This window comes from Oncorhynchus nerka, linkage group LG18 (genome assembly GCF_034236695.1).
Source record: "Oncorhynchus nerka isolate Pitt River linkage group LG18, Oner_Uvic_2.0, whole genome shotgun sequence".
Classification (NCBI taxonomy): domain Eukaryota; kingdom Metazoa; phylum Chordata; class Actinopteri; order Salmoniformes; family Salmonidae; genus Oncorhynchus; species Oncorhynchus nerka.
The window spans coordinates 69,063,288-69,079,427 of NC_088413.1; the positions used below are offsets into that span (position 1 = coordinate 69,063,288).

The 16,140-nt window shown below is 41.9% G+C and overlaps 1 protein-coding gene across 2 annotated transcripts in view; it reads right to left on the bottom strand.

Moving 5' to 3' along the window:
* Positions 1 to 9,953, bottom strand: part of LOC115146385 (grainyhead-like protein 1 homolog) — a 28,079-nt gene extending 18,126 nt beyond the window's left edge. Inside the window, exons 1-8 of one of the 2 annotated variants that reach the window (XM_029688428.2) lie at positions 9,757 to 9,953; positions 6,207 to 6,393; positions 4,752 to 4,831; positions 4,089 to 4,434; positions 3,333 to 3,415; positions 2,627 to 2,780; positions 2,228 to 2,339; positions 108 to 202 (exon numbers count right to left, since the gene is read on the bottom strand). In XM_029688428.2, the coding sequence (XP_029544288.1) occupies positions 108 to 202; positions 2,228 to 2,339; positions 2,627 to 2,780; positions 3,333 to 3,415; positions 4,089 to 4,434; positions 4,752 to 4,831; positions 6,207 to 6,393; positions 9,757 to 9,776 (1,077 nt within the window). In that variant the 5' untranslated portion in view covers positions 9,777 to 9,953. Of the gene's footprint in view, positions 1 to 107; positions 203 to 2,227; positions 2,340 to 2,626; positions 2,781 to 3,332; positions 3,416 to 4,088; positions 4,435 to 4,751; positions 4,832 to 6,206; positions 6,394 to 9,572; positions 9,708 to 9,756 lie in introns of those variants that run through there. The other variant, XM_029688429.2, reaches the window with a different exon arrangement.
* Between the last annotated feature and the right edge of the window lie 6,187 nt (positions 9,954 to 16,140).

Genomic DNA, 16,140 nt, shown 5'->3' on the forward strand with positions numbered 1-16,140 from the left:
ATCACGTGTTCTAGGGATAAACAACTAGGCTTACAACTATCTTTCCATCTCTCTTCACCTTTTCTCTCTGATTCCTCATACCAAAAGGTATGTTTCCTATACCTCACCTTGGCCTCCTCATTGATGTCCCAGGTGAAGGAGATGGCGTTGTAGGAGATCTCCTCAATGTTGCTGATTGTGTTGAAGCTCTCTTTGTAGTCAGCTGGGAACCATGGAACACATAATGGACTGTTAGTACAGTTTGCATTGACATAAGACATTCAATGAAGAGAGGGTGCTAAGATAAGGGCGGCGGTGGCTACGTTATGAAACTAAGTATGGAGAGGTGGAAGGCTATTTTATTAGTATTATTAGTATCATTATTGGGACTGGGCTGAATTAAAGGCCTTGCATAAGAATGACGTGAAGGTCAGTAGCTTGTATCAGATACAACCATTGAGAATGTGCTCCCACCCTGGTGAGGTCTCATCCCACATCTTAGATGTTTGATAAACAAACAAGCTTTTTGTCCTCAAAAGGTGCGGCTTAAAAAGCTTGCTCCGTGTTATTGGTCTCGTAGTCTTGCGTTGTTGTACTATGAGTCTAATCCTTCAGAAAACGTTTTCACTATGCCATTTTCCTGAAATTGAGGCACTTGCCTCCAAACTTTAGGTTCTGACCAATCCCATCAAAGTCCCTTATTAGGCCTATACCCCTATGCCAGAAACCACACTGTTTTAGTAGGGCACCTCTACGTTGCTGACTGACTACTTTAATGGAAAGCAAGCAGGTTGTCTCAATGGTCACCTTTCGCCCACAGTCCTTCCATCAAAGTCAGACTTCAAGTGAGACAATACACTTTCCTCTGTGAAGCAGAACTAAGTTCTCCTTTCACAGTGTGTGCGTGCAGAGTAAGATTGATCAGTCTACCTCCAGAGAATTAGGCTGCTGTATTGTCCCGACAGGGAGCCACCATAGAGCTCAGTTGACACAGGTATCATTAACAAATAGGCAGTGGTGGAAAAAGTACCCAATTGTCATACTTAAGTGAAAGTATAGATACCTTAAGTTAATAGAAAACGATTCAAGCAAAAGTCACCCAGTAAAATACTACTTGAGTAAAAGTATAAAAGTATTTGGTTTTAAAAATACTTAAGTTTCAAATGTAAATGTAATTGCTAAAATATACTTAAATATCAAAAGTATAAATCATTTCAAATTCTTTATACTAAACAAACCAGACAGCACATTTTACGGATAGTCAGGGGCACACTCCAACACTCACACATCATTTACAAACTAAGCATTTGTGTTTAGAGAGTCTGCCAGATCAGAGGCAGTAGGGATGACTAGGGATGTTTTCTTGATAAGTGTGTGAATTTGACAATTGTTCTGTGTGCTAAGCATTCCTAATGTAACGAGTACTTTTGGGTGTCAGGGAAAATGTATGGAGTAAAACATACATTCATTCATTTAGGAATGTGGTGAAGTAAATGTAAATAGGAGGACAACTGGCCTTGTCTCATATCCACTCAAATTATCACCCTCCTTCATCCAATCATGTGTATTGTTCTAAAGAGGTTTGTTAAGGTTCAACCAATCAGATCCAGGATAATTTTTCCCTTTTAGAATAAGAGTATATGGACAAGAGGGACGTGATCATCCTAGATCTCCTACTAAGTTATTTATTTAAGGTGGCATAGAGGTTTTGGCTCATTGGGTGGGTCTGTCTGCCTGGCTCCTTGGCTAGCTGGCTGCTTCTCCTTCTAGGTCATGAGAGTTGAGCTGAGACAGAGACAGCATGTGACACGGGGGAGGAGATGGAGGGTGACTGTTGCACAACAACTCAGGGACCAACAGTGACTCGTGACAGTGCAGGGTGGTATGGTAAGTAGAGTGTCAGGTAAATATGATGAAATGTATTCGGAACCATTCAGGCAGAACTTCTGGTGACTTTATGTGACATAAAAACTATGGCCTGATTTAATAAGCGTTTGTAATGTGACGTTTGCACCTGTTATTTCCCCAGAGGTAATAAAACATTTAAGCTTCATGAAGAATCTTAAAGGGTAAATCAACTCATGTTTTAGCCAGTTTTTTGTCTTTCCTCGCTTTAGATAATAACAGTTGAAAACTTGTACTAACTTGTGCTTTGCACCGTAAACTAAGCTTCATGTCTTGGTGTAGCATCTTCAAGAGTTTGTGAGGACTAGTGTTCCATGTAGGTTTCAGTAGCATAGGCTCTTACCAATATCAAGACACCTCTGTTTGGCTGTGTGCTGTCTGGAGTGCCAGTACTTCCAGTGCTTCAGCTGGTCGTCTCTGCACTTCTCCTCTCCGAACACCACCATCACCACACTCTGAAATGGTGCACACAACCCCAGGGCCATCAATCATGCTAGCTTAACTGACACATTCCACTTAACAAGTTGCTACTTGTTAGTACATTAGCTACTATTAGCATAATAGCTACCAACTAGCCTAAGATTTCTCTGTTTATTCTGTCAAAAAATGTATCTTTAACATGACAGACCTAGCCAAATTATCTGCACATATTTAGTTACAGACAAGGACCAATCTAAAAGTTTTCTGTTATTGACCATGAACTACTGTAGAACAACTAACTAGCTTGGTGGTGTGGTCTTACCCTGACTTTGCTGATGGGGTGCCGCAGCTTGCTGTTGTCAATCTCCCTGAGGCTAATGGGGTAGAACTGGCCCTTGTTCAGGTACGTCATGGTACCGTCACCTGTCTTCTGACGCAGCGACTTGGAAGCATCCAGGGTATACTCAAAATGATTCCTAATCAGGAAATAAATATTAGTGACAAAACCACAGTAGGCTACATTTGTATTTTACTTTAGGGAAAGAGTAGCCTGAAATCCAGACCTGCTTTGTGCTGACATTCCACTCCTTGTACTCCGTGTCATATGTTTGGCACAAAACAGGCCTGGATTTCAGGCTAGAGAAAGAGAAGGCCTAGAGATGGAAAAAGTGATGTATCTAGTATTCAGCTGATGTTTATCTGGTATCTATCTTTATTCTAAACAATCTAGATGTGTTTTCAGTATTTATGAAAATACCGTATGCAAATATTGATTATCTATATTTTCCACATCTGAAATACATTGCAAATGTCACCCCTTGAATAAGACCACCCTCATCAGTCCCTTCCCATTGGTTAGATTGTGACCCCGAATCCTCGTAGTGTCACTGAGCCCCTGATAACATTATGTTTGGCATTGTAGCTTTTAAACTGAGGGAATCTGCTGACTGAATGAGGTTATTCTCCTATCAGGGGCTGAATGGCGGGGTGCTAGCGACAGCGGGCAGGCGCCGGGCTGGAGGGCTTACCCCGGCACGGTGTCAAACACGCTGTATTCCTCTGTCGAGATGGAGGCCATGCGTAACTGGAGATCCCCTGGGAAGGAGAACACCTGTGGCACACAAAGAGGACAGAGAAGTGGGGAGAGAGCGTCTGGATTTAGACAAGCATCCATGACAAGGGTTGTAGCTAGCTCTCTCAGGGGTTACAGGGAGTATAGGGAGCCCTCTCTCTCTCTCTCTCTCTCTCTCTCTCTCTCTCTCTCTCTCTTCTTAATGTTTCTTTCTTTCTTACACTGTCTCGCTGCATCTCTACCATTATTTTTCTCTGTTACACTCTCTCTCTCTCTCTCTCTCTCTAGCTCTCTCTCACTGATGTGGAAACAAACCACTTCCCATCCTACCCTCCCTCTCTCCTTCCCTCACTCCTTCCTCTTCTCCCCGTGTGAAGGGGGTTGTGTTGGGTTATCCCTTTCCAAGGTAATCCCCCTCCAGGTTAAATGGAGAGAGAGGAGAGATAAAGGCCTGGGCTATTGAAGGGGGGAAATAGTACAGCACTTTATTGTGTGGGCCAGACAATGGCATAATAACACACTGGTCTGCTATTTTGGAATGTTCAAATAAAAACAGGGAGGGCTGAGACCCACTGTTGTAAGCTCCAGAGGCTCAGGTGAAAGGGTTATTGTCTGACTGGAGAGAGAGATCTGAGAGGGGGGGTGTGGAGGAGGGTGGTGAGGGTTTTAGACTAGAGAAGAGGCTATTGGATTCCTGTTGTTGTGTCCACACCTCTTGGGAACCATCCTTGTAGGTCTCTGGGAAGGTGGAGTCAGGGGTACGGGGCTGGGTGCTAGGGCTGAACTGGCTGTGTGTGAGCTGCCTGGCGAACTCTGCCGTGTGGCTGTCTGACTCGGCACAGTGGAAGCTGTGGGAGGGCACCTCCATCTTGACGTTGGGGTAGTTGGGGGCGATGGAGACTGTGACAGTGGTGTCCGGGGAGGGGAAAAGGACCCCTCTCTTGTTGTCCTGGCCAGTTAGCTGGTTGGGCAGCAGGATGTTGATGGGGCCCTTCAGGAACTGGATCCTGCTCTCCACTGACGCCACGGAAGCTTCCTGCAGGGGGGCCATCAAGTGCCTGAAGAAAAACAAAAAACACGGCAGGTAAAATGTGAGGTGAGGTGAGGTGAGGTGAGGTGAGGTGTGGTGTGGCAAGGTGAGGTGTAGTGAGGTGTGGTGAGGTGTGGTGTGGTGTGGCAAGGTGAGGTAAGGTGTAGTGAGGTGAGATGTGGTGTGGCAAGGTGAGGTAAGGTAAGGTGTAGCGAGGTGTGGTGAGGTGTGTGAAGGACCTGTATTCCTCTCACTTCTAAATTCCTAGTAGTTCCTATAAATGCACACATGCGCACACAGCACATTTGCCCTCCCCAGTGGTTTGTAAAGGGATGTTCTACCTACATGGACCTTTTGTTGGGATCCACATCAGAGCCCATTGACTCTGTCTTGGTCTGGGATATTGTTCTCTTCTCTCTGGGCACCTGCATGGGAAGGTAAACACAGCCGCTGTGAGTCTGACCACATCCAATAGAAGCATGTCTACATAGGCAACACTACTAGTTTTTGCTGTTTCACAGATGCAAGAAGTAAAGCTACTTCATTCAATTAGTTTCTCCAACGCTGTCAATCTATATGGCTCGGATTGTTGTGGAACAGTGTCGCAACACCTGTGGGTGAACATGGCTCCTGTATCAGTAATAACTGTGGGTGAACATGGCTCCTGTATCAGTAATAACTGTGGGTGAACATGGCTCCTGTATCAGTAATAACTGTGGGTGAACATGGCTCCTGTATCAGTAATAACTGTGGGTGAACATGGCTCCTGTATCAGTAATAACTGTGGGTGAACATGGCTCCTGTATCAGTAATAACTGTGGGTGAACATGGCTCCTGTATCAGTAATAACTGTGGGTGAACATGGCTCCTGTATCAGTAATAACTGTGGGTGAACATGGCTCCTGTATCAGTAATAACTGTGGGTGAACATGGCTCCTGTATCAGTAATAACTGTGGGTGAACATGGCTCCTGTATCAGTAATAACTGTGGGTGAACATGGCTCCTGTATCAGTACTAACTGTGGGTGAACATGGCTCCTGTATCAGTAATAACTGTGGGTGAACATGGCTCCTGTATCAGTAATAACTGTGGGTGAACATGGCTCCTGTATCAGTAATAACTCATCCGATTCTTGTTTTTTTAGGCCACCTTGTAATAGTCATACCAGCCTGTAGTCAACCAGCCTGGGTCCTGTACACGTACCAGCCTGTATTCGACCAGCCTGGGTCCTGTGTTACCTTGTAGCAGGCATACCAGCCTGTAGTCGACCAGCCTGGGTCCTGTGTTACCTTGTAGCAGGCATACCAGCCTGTAGTCGACCAGTCTGGGTCCTGTGTTACCTTGTAGCAGGCATACCAGCCTGTAGTCGACCAGCCTGGGTCCTGTGTTACCTTGTAGCAGGCATACCAGCCTGTAGTCGACCAGTCTGGGTCCTGTGTTACCTTGTAGCAGGCATACCAGCCTATAGTCGACCAGTCTGGGTCCTGTGTTACCTTGTAGCAGGCATACCAGCCTGTAGTCGACCAGCCTGGGTCCTGTGTTACCTTGTAGCAGGCATACCAGCCTGTAGTCGACCAGCCTGGGTCCTGTGTTACCTTGTAGCAGGCATACCAGCCTGTAGTCGACCAGCCTGGGTCCTGTGTTACCTTGTAGCAGGCATACCAGCCTGTAGTCGACCAGCCTGGGTCCTGTGTTACCTTGCAGCAGGCATACCAGCCTGTAGTCGACCAGCCTGGGTCCTGTGTTACCTTGTAGCAGGCATACCAGCCTGTAGTCGACCAGTCTGTGTCCTGTTTTACCTTGTAGTAGTCGTAGAGCACGCCCAGGGCAGCGGCGCTGTCCTCGTCCCCGTTGATGCTCATCATTGCCTTGGTGGCGGCCGTCAGGGGGTTCTCCAGGAACGACTTCCACGCCTCGTCTTCGTTGGTGTAGGGCCGACGCTGACCGTAGTTGGGGTCATTCTGCAACAACAGGACCGGCCTCTTACTGGGGAGGGGGAGAAAGAGAAGGGAGAAAAAAGAGAGAGAGAGAGAGAAAGAGAGAGAGAAAGAGAGAGAGACATGTTAGCAGGAGTGCAGTGACACATTTCTTGAAGGAAAGTAACATGTGCTAGCTAGATAAAGTGTATGTCAAAACCAGGAGCTGCATAATTATAAGCTACACACAAAAGACGGACTGAGTTATAAATATTTAGTTAATATGGTCCTGTTTCTCTAACTGGTTCACTTCAGATTCAGACAGGGAGTCACTCACATCAGATGGATAGGCCAGACTGACAGCACGTAAATCAACAGACAGTCAGAGCAACAATCACTGCATTGTTCACAACCGACGAACAGGTTGGAGATATCAACAACGTCACTCTTTATCTTCCTGACCTGTTGTACAAGAAAGTCGATTGTGCAACAAATCTCAGCTACCTGTGAGAGAAAAGATGCTCTACTGCTCTACCTGTCTGCTGTTAAGTGTTTCCTATTGGTTACCTGTCTGCTGTTAACTGTTTCCTATTGGTTACCTGTCTGCTGTTAAGTGTTTCCTATTGGTTACCTGTCTGCTGTTAAGTGTTTCCTATTGGTTACCTGTCTGCTGTTAAGTGTTTCCTATTGGTTACCTGTCTGCTGTTAAGTGTTTCCTATTGGTTACCTGTCTGCTGTTAAGTGTTTCCTATTGGTTACCTGTCTGCTGTTAAGTGTTTCCTATTGGTTATCTGTCTGCTGTTAAGTGTTTCCTATTGGTTACCTGTCTGCTGTTAAGTGTTTCCTATTGGTTACCTGTCTGCTGTTAAGTGTTTCCTATTGGTTACCTGTCTGCTGTTAAGTGTTTCCTATTGGTTACCTGTCTGCTGTTAAGTGTTTCCTATTGGTTACCTGTCTGCTGTTAAGCGTTTCCTATTAGTTACCTGTCTGCTGTTAAGTGTTTCCTATTGGTTACCTGTCTGCTGTTAAGTGTTTCCTATTGGTTACCTGTCTGCTGTTAAGCGTTTCCTATTGGTTACCTGTCTGCTGTTAAGTGTTTCCTATTGGTTACTTGTCTACTGTTAAGTGTTTCCTATTGGTTACCTGTCTTCAGTTAAGTGTTTCCTATTGGCTACCTATTGGTTACCTGTCTGCTGTTAAGCGTTTCCTATTGGCTACCTATTGGTTACCTGTCTGCTGTTAAGCGTTTCCTATTGGTTACCTGTATGCTGTTAAGTGTTTCCTATGGCTACCTGTCTACTGTTAAGCGTTTCCTATTGGTTACCTGTATGCTGTAAAGTGTTTCCTATTGGTTACTTGTCTACTGTTAAGTGTTTCCTATTGGTTACCTGTCTGTTGTCTCCAGGGAGGGATCTAGTACAACATTCCAGAGTTTATATGACTGGGTTGTTGTTTTATTTTTAAAGAACCTGTTTGGAACAATCATCGTCATCATCATAATCATAGGCCCTTAAATGACTCAATGCCGAAGAGAATCAGTCATCCTCTCTGTACTATATCAGACAGTCAGTCAGTCATGGTCGATTACGTACAAGTGAGCATACAGGATTGGTGATTCTACGTATTAGAGAAAGGGTCCATTATTACAATAACAACATTTTTGGTACCTATAATTAATTTTTACCAAGATTTATTGCATAGAATGTGAGAGGGTGTTACATAGCCCACAAGCCCTACATGATTGAACAATTAGATTGTATTATTTCAGTGATTTGAATGTAGGCTAACATGCATGATGTAATTCTATGTTATATACATGTGTATGATGATCACACAAATATTGTTTTAATAAATAGTTTGCCTTTGTTTTTAACTGAATCACAAACAGAACCTTTGAGGTTTAATTTTTAGCACAATATTTAAAGTGCAAACAATGATGACATAACGACACGCCTTATTTGTTTAATTCCTTAAATCTACTCTCTTAAATGAACAAACAAAATGCTATAGAGGCTAGTGTGTGATACGAGACATATACATTTTCTGTCCTCAATTCACACAAAAGCGTCCCCAGAGTGGCACAAACAGAATGTAAGGATGGTTTCCAAGCTATAGTTGCTACAGCAGATTATTTTTTTCGGTATGGTCAAGGCAAACGTATTATTAGTAATCCAATATCTAATTGTTTCATTCACAAAATGTCGAATTGGGGCGTTAGGGATTTGCAACCCGATAGATCCGTTATTCACCGCATTCCCCCACCCCCCAAGAAAAATTGGATGATATGTAATCCACTGTAAAACAAAAGAGGATAGCTAAAAGTTTTCAATGTGGAAAAAATCATTAAATTGGATACTGAACAAAAACAGCCTAAATTGTTTTTCCTGTAAGGTTGAAGCGAGAGAAACCCATGTGCCTCACACCGTATTTTGATATCACGTGAAACAGGCTGGCCTATGCAGTAAGGCCTACATTAAACGTTTTAAAATGATGAGATTAAGAAAAGAAAACGAAAAAGCCCGTCTTTATCATTGTATCATTTTTCTTTAACAAGGGCCTATTTGTGAATATTATAATCCATTTTCTTAATACAACATTTTCGTATTGACTATCTCAATCAATTAAATAATTATGTCAACATGAATTATTCGTCCAGTGACTGTGTCTACAATACAACGGAGAAAATCTTGCTTACATTGTTCCTCTGACTAAAGGGGCCAACGCCTAAAAGGTGTACGATTTCACTGGAGTCAACAGTCTCCTTGTCATTGCCCTCAAAAACGGACAAAATACATTCACACATTATCACTCTGGAGCAAAGATAAAAATCCTACAAAAAAGTATGATATTCTTTCGATTCAAGTACCATGTTCGATTAAATATGCCATTACAACCATGGATTAGGGCATCAGATAACACATTTCAAACCTCAACTAGGAAAATAATATGGGTGGGGGGTTAAGACGAATATCTTCGACAAACAAAATAAAGTCTAACCACATAACTGTGAGCCAAATCAAATAATGAACCGCCCATCAATAACACACGGGTTGGCAGAACGTTACTCGGAACAGGCGCCTGAACTAGCACGACAGGTGGCGAGATATACACCTGTGCTGTGCAGGCTGGAACCCGACCAGAGAAACAGCGCTTGTAGCTATGAACCCCAAACGGCGCTCACACGGATCCTAAACACGATAAATAGAGATTGAATCACTAAGCACAATAAATAAGGAGATTGAATCATACTCGTTTTGCCTGGCAGGAAAAAAGTTAACTTTCCCACAGTCCAGGAAACTCCGTTAGAATCCACCTGCGCGGGTAAACCACCTAAAAAAATATCCATTGGTCATTTTGCACCAACGTTCAATAAACTGTTAGAGCTCAACACGTTGGTTCTGCTGGATTTGCAGTGGTGACTAAAAACACTTACTTGTCATGATCCTGTGACATCTCGGTTGGTGGAACTGGACTTTCTAGTTGGTACTGTAAATCCGATCGATCTACTTTCACCAGAAAAACTCAAGCACGATGAGGGCCACGGCAAAGGTGTCTCTGAACGAACGGGTTTTGTCGGCTTTTCTCGCTTTTGGAGTGTAGAGTGAGAATATGTGGCCGGTTTTACCTGTGACAGGGCATGGGATTGGATTAGGCTACAACGAGGTAAGGGGCGGAGCCCAATAGTCAATAACATGTGTTGGTACTTTGTGTTGGTCTACCTGTGGGCTTGGTTAGGAGCCAGAGCATGAGCCAATGAGGATGACAGTGACATGGGACTGTGACAGAATGAAGGGTAACCTAATGTAGCAGGCGTAAATAATCGTCTCACACTCAGTGGCGACTTTTGTATGTAAATCTTGGTGGGGCAAACAAAACAAAACGTTTTTAAATGGTTTATTATATTTCAAAGTAAGTAAATGTTTAGTAATTGTGTAGTTCTAGACAGTGGCGATTTTAGCATGTAAACCTTGGTGGGGCAAAAAAAGAAAGAAAGTGGGACGCATGCCAGCAAAGCCACTACACAACACAACACTAAACAATACATAACATGCACTATATCACTGCTACACCTGGCTATCAGCGGAGCCATGTCTGGCAGCGAAACAATTCATTCAGCCTCGATTACTGCCTTTTAAAAACACATAGCTGATATGGCTGACTTTCTTATACAAATGTGATTTCTACTGACAATTGAGATGTACAAACTATGGCATAAGGGAATGATGAGCGGATAAGAGGCATTCTGTAAATTCGGTAACGACATTAATGAGCGAGCTAAAACAGACGTAGTCAATATAACTAAATGTACAGCGACAGAATGCAGAACATGGGCTGCTCTAAAAGTATTTCCCTGTACACCAAGTCAGAACCGTTAGATAAATAAAGGAGGCATATAAGCAGAAAATGAAAGCTCTTACAATATTAGATTATGACATTTCTCAAAAACAGGTTATTGACTCCACGTGCACCACCAAATCAGAACAGCAACATTAGGCTAAATTACGAGGTGAAAATAGACCAAATTATTAGGGTGAGGCACATGGGCTACTAACTGCTTACTACATACAACATACACTTAGTATGACTTTCTTAGCTACTTTATACATGTCTCCCTGGCATATTGCATAGTTTATGTAGCAGCATATAAGACATTTTTGGGCTCACCTTTTTGTGATGTGCTCACTTGAACAGGAAGTTGGCGCAGCGGTCCTTCGTGGGCAAATTTTGTCATCAAAGAAAGAGAAAGGATTTACAATTCCAAGTTGGATGACCGTTCAAAATGTATTTTGAGCTCATTTATTCCCGATTTCCCAGTTGCAAATGCTTGCAGTTAGCCACTGTCACCGATTCTATCCAAACCACTCATTGTTGAATTTGCGATTTCCAACTTGTTGTGTAATGTTTATGACCAATGGCCGATGTGCACCGATAGGGTTTATCGATCATTTCTCTTCATTATTTCTCTTCACATGACAAGGATTAAAAATGATTTCCCAGTATATTGTTCACTTGATTCATGATGATGACTGATCAGTCCTTTCAATGCTACTTTGCACATAATGGGATTTGAGTCATTTTATCTGTGGCCAATGACCTTGAGACTTCTTGGAAGGGCACTTGTAGTATAACTCTATGCAGGACCCAAATGGCTGAAATTTTGGATGTCTACCCTTACTAAGGACTTAAACAAGGCGATGACGTAGTGTCCCCATGAGTGACAGAACACTGCATAATCACGGTCCTATTTTCTGCTGTCTTGCCCCACAACCACAGAAAGCACTGAGCTAGGCTGAAACACCTGCCTTGAGCAAGGCTCTTATCTCCTGTAACTCGCTCTGGATAAGACTGTCTGTTAAATAACAAAAATGTCAAATATAAGACAAGCAACATGATTGCCAGCAATTCTAATTTGTATGTGCTTTGCATAAACTAGAATCAATTAGTTGCTACATCGCTGAAATTTTGGGATTTATAAATTAATAATATGCACTCATTTATTCTTGAAGAATATAACTTAGGCCTACTATGGGCGGTAAATCATTGGATCTGATTAATTTGATTCAATGCAATACCATCTTTGAGGACTTCAACCATAGAAATACAATGTATTTTTGCCTAGTAAAAGCCATTGCCAACTATGGTTATCTATGGTTATTTTGCTCACTGTCACACTATAGGCTTATTATTGATTTCATACACAAACATTTTTTTTGCAAATGCAACTGGGGCCATGAAATAATTATTAGTGTACTCATTTTGAATACACCTGTTGCACTTTGTGTGACCATACAAGTCTGTGTGCGACCAGGCACAGTAAAAATATTTGTTTGCAAATGCAAAATGTAAATAATAATTAGGCTACTCATTTTGAATACACCTGTTGCACTTTGTGTGACCATAAAAGTCTGTGTGTGACCAGGCACAGTAAAATAATTTGGTTGCAAAAATGACTGGCTTGTCCTAGACCTTAGAAGGCCCTTCACCATAGACATAAATATAACAACTATTGTGATGCATAATTACCATGGTCATTTGGAAGGTTCAGTCAATTGGTTATGGTAGCAGTCATTCTACAGATTCAAAATGGGCCTATATACGTTTGCATTAAGACAGCTGAATCTGCCACAGTAAACGTGCCATTCCAAAAACAAAAACGGGGAAAATGAACAAATATACAAAACACAGCAGAATATAAAGTGGGCAGCGGCATGTAAGAGGGCGACGCCCTTCTTTTGATTCTAAAACTCATCACTGCGTTCTCTAGCAGAAAGTTAGTTGGCCCTCTTTCATGTTACTAGGTTGCTACATTGCCATATGTTTTCATTTATAAAGCCTTTTTTACAAAAAGTCCCATTGTACCTAAAAGACATACGAGTTACCACACCCGGTCTCATGGAAAATTTCTCTACGGAGTTAGGTAAATCAGTTTTTAGTTTTCCTGCACCTTATTTGTGGAACAATCTCCAAAATGTTCTTAAACGTTAAATGTGATGTTTTGGTGCTTCTAGGTCAATTCAGACAGCTGACTGAGGACCTTACTACTGATGAATGTGATGTTTTGGTGCTTCCAGGTCAATTCAGACAGCTGACTGAGGACCTTACTACTGATGAATGTGATGTTTTGGTGCTTCCAGGTCAATTCAGACAGCTGACTGAGGACCTTACTACTGATGAATGTGATGTTTTGGTGCTTCCAGGTCAATTCAGACAGCTGACTGAGGACCTTACTACTGATGAATGTGATGTTTTGGTGCTTCCAGGTCAATTCAGACAGCTGACTGAGGACCTTACTACTGATGAATGTGATGTTTTGGTGCTTCCAGGTCAATTCAGACAGCTGACTGAGGACCTTACTACTGATGAATGTGATGTTTTGGTGCTTCTAGGTCAATTCAGACAGCTGACTGAGGACCTTACTACTGATGAATGTGATGTTTTGGTGCTTCCAAGTCAATTCAGACAGCTGACTGAGGACCTTACTACTGATGAATGTGATGTTTTGGTGCTTCCAGGTCAATTCAGACAGCTGACTGAGGACCTTACTACTGATGAATGTGATGTTTTGGTGCTTCTAGGTCAATTCAGACAGCTGACTGAGGACCTTACTACTGATGAATGTGATGTTTTGGTGCTTCCAGGTCAATTCAGACAGCTGACTGAGGACCTTACTACTGATGAATGTGATGTTTTGGTGCTTCTAGGTCAATTCAGACAGCTGACTGAGGACCTTACTACTGATGAATGTGATGTTTTGGTGCTTCCAGGTCAATTCACACAGCTGACTGAGGACCTTACTACTGATGAATGTGATGTTTTGGTGCTTCCAGGTCAATTCAGACAGCTGACTGAGGACCTTACTACTGATGAATGTGATGTTTTGGTGCTTCTAGGTCAATTCAGACAGCTGACTGAGGACCTTACTACTGATGAATGTGATGTTTTGGTGCTTCCAGGTCAATTCAGACAGCTGACTGAGGACCTTACTACTGATGAATGTGATGTTTTGGTGCTTCCAGGTCAATTCAGACAGCTGACTGAGGACCTTACTACTGATGAATGTGTTTGCTTTTTCTGACCTAGTTTTTCCTTTGTGTTTATATTGATGTCTGTATTTCCTGTAAGTATGTAATTTAGGCCTCATCTGTAACAGCAGCTGAGAGCCTCACTGTATTACAATATAGATGATTTACTATTTATAATCGTTGGATCTTGAAATGATCCTCTATCAACTAATAGCCTATTTAATTTATATTCCCGTGTCTGTTAATGTTGTGCAATATTATAGCTATAGTGATTTGCCTATAATGGTTGGACCAAGAATTTTTTATTTCACCTTTATTTAACTAGGCAAGTCAGTTGAGAACAAATTCTTATTTTCAATGACAGCCTAGGAACAGTGGGTTAACTGCCTGTTCAGGGGCAGAACAACAGTTGTGTACCTTGTCAACTCTGGGATTTGAACATGCAACCTTCCAGTTACTAGTCCAATGCTCTAACCACCCTGCCGCCCCAAATGATGGACTTATACTGTAAATGAGCGCAAACTAAATCATTATGGTGCAATCCATCTGACTTGACTGTTGATGATTGAATGTGTCAATGTTTTAAATATAAAATTGTTTTAATGTATTTATTTATTTGTAAGGAATAGATAGGCATACAATTATTCATTATTTAAAATGGTATATGTATGTCCCTAACCGATTAGGCTATTATCTACTTATTTATTATTAACTCAACTGCCTAAAACTCTTATAAAACATCTAATAATAAAAAGTCAAAGTCATAACAGTTTTAGTTGAAAGCCCATCTTTTATTTAAGCAGACTTTAACACTAACAGGGGTCTGGAGAACCGAAACTGGGCAGTTAGGTCAGGTATGTTACCCGGCCAGTCTAACCCCTCCTGCGGACTATGAATAACTTTTAGAAGCGTCCCTTTCATATGGCTGGAGGGGTGCGGGAGTGACGTCATCACGGGATAAATTATGACACAATAATGAAAGAATTGTTTAAACTATTGTCTTCATTGAGGTCATAGTAGCGTTGGCAGGATGATATTTTTGATTTAGCAAATGTAAATAGCATTCCGTTTCTTAGGCCTATTCAATGAAACCTGGTAGAAGTAATCACTCAGGGCTTTATTTAATAATACTTTGGAGTGTCAAGTCAATGAGCATTATGGGTACAAAAGACAAAACAGTGGAATATAAAGTGGCCAGTCTGATGTAAGAGAATGATACACTTCTTTTGAGCCTAAAATTAAGAAAATCTGCACAAAGTTGTAGGAGGAGATACTCCCACAACTCAGAATGCTTAGCATATTATAATAGGCTATGGATAAATGCCACAGGAGCTTAGTTCAATTGTTGTACCCCATCAGAACCCAAAATATAAGCTGATATTAGTCCAATGTTTGTAAAAAATGTAAATGTCATTATAAACTGGGTGGTTTGAGCGCTGAATGCTGATTGTCTGAAAGTCGTGGTATATCAGACTGTATACCATGGGTATGACAAAAAAATGTCTTTACTGCTCTAATTACGTTGGTAACCAGTGTATAATAGCGATTAGGTACCTTGGGAGTTTGTGATATATGGCCAATATCACGGCTAAGGGCTGTGTCCTAGCACTCCGCATTGTGTTGTGCGTAAGAACAGCCCTTGCCGTGGTATATTGGCCATATACCACACCTCCTCTGACTTTATTGCTTAAACATACAGTACCAGTCAAAAGTTTGGACACCTACTCATTCAAGAGTGTTTATTTATTTTTTACTACATTGTAGAATAATAGTGAGGACATGAAAACCATGAAATACCACATATGGAATCATGTAGTAACCAAAAAAGTGTTAAACAAATCAAAATATTTTTTAGATTTTAGATTCTTCTAAGTAGCACCCTTTGCCTTGATGACAGCTTTGCATACTCTTGGCATTCTCTCAACCAGCATTATGAGGTAGTCACCTGGAATGCATTTCAATTAACAGGTGGGCCTTGTTAAAAGTTAATTTGTGGAATTTATTTCATTTTTAATGCGTTTGAGCCAGTCAGTTGCATTGTGACAAGGTAGGGTTGGTATACAGAGGAGAGCCCTATTTGGTAAAAGACCAAGTCCATGCAGTTGGCTCCATGCAGTATGGCATTTACATGGACCACTAATCTTTAATACCCGGCTTTAACGCAGATCAAATTAAAAAGAAACACACAGGGGGAAAATAAACAGCAGTTCTGAGTCTGAGGAGCTTTGGAGATGCTATCAGCAAGATGCAAAGTTTATCGAAACATGCTGATAGAGGCAACCCCCCCCCCCTCC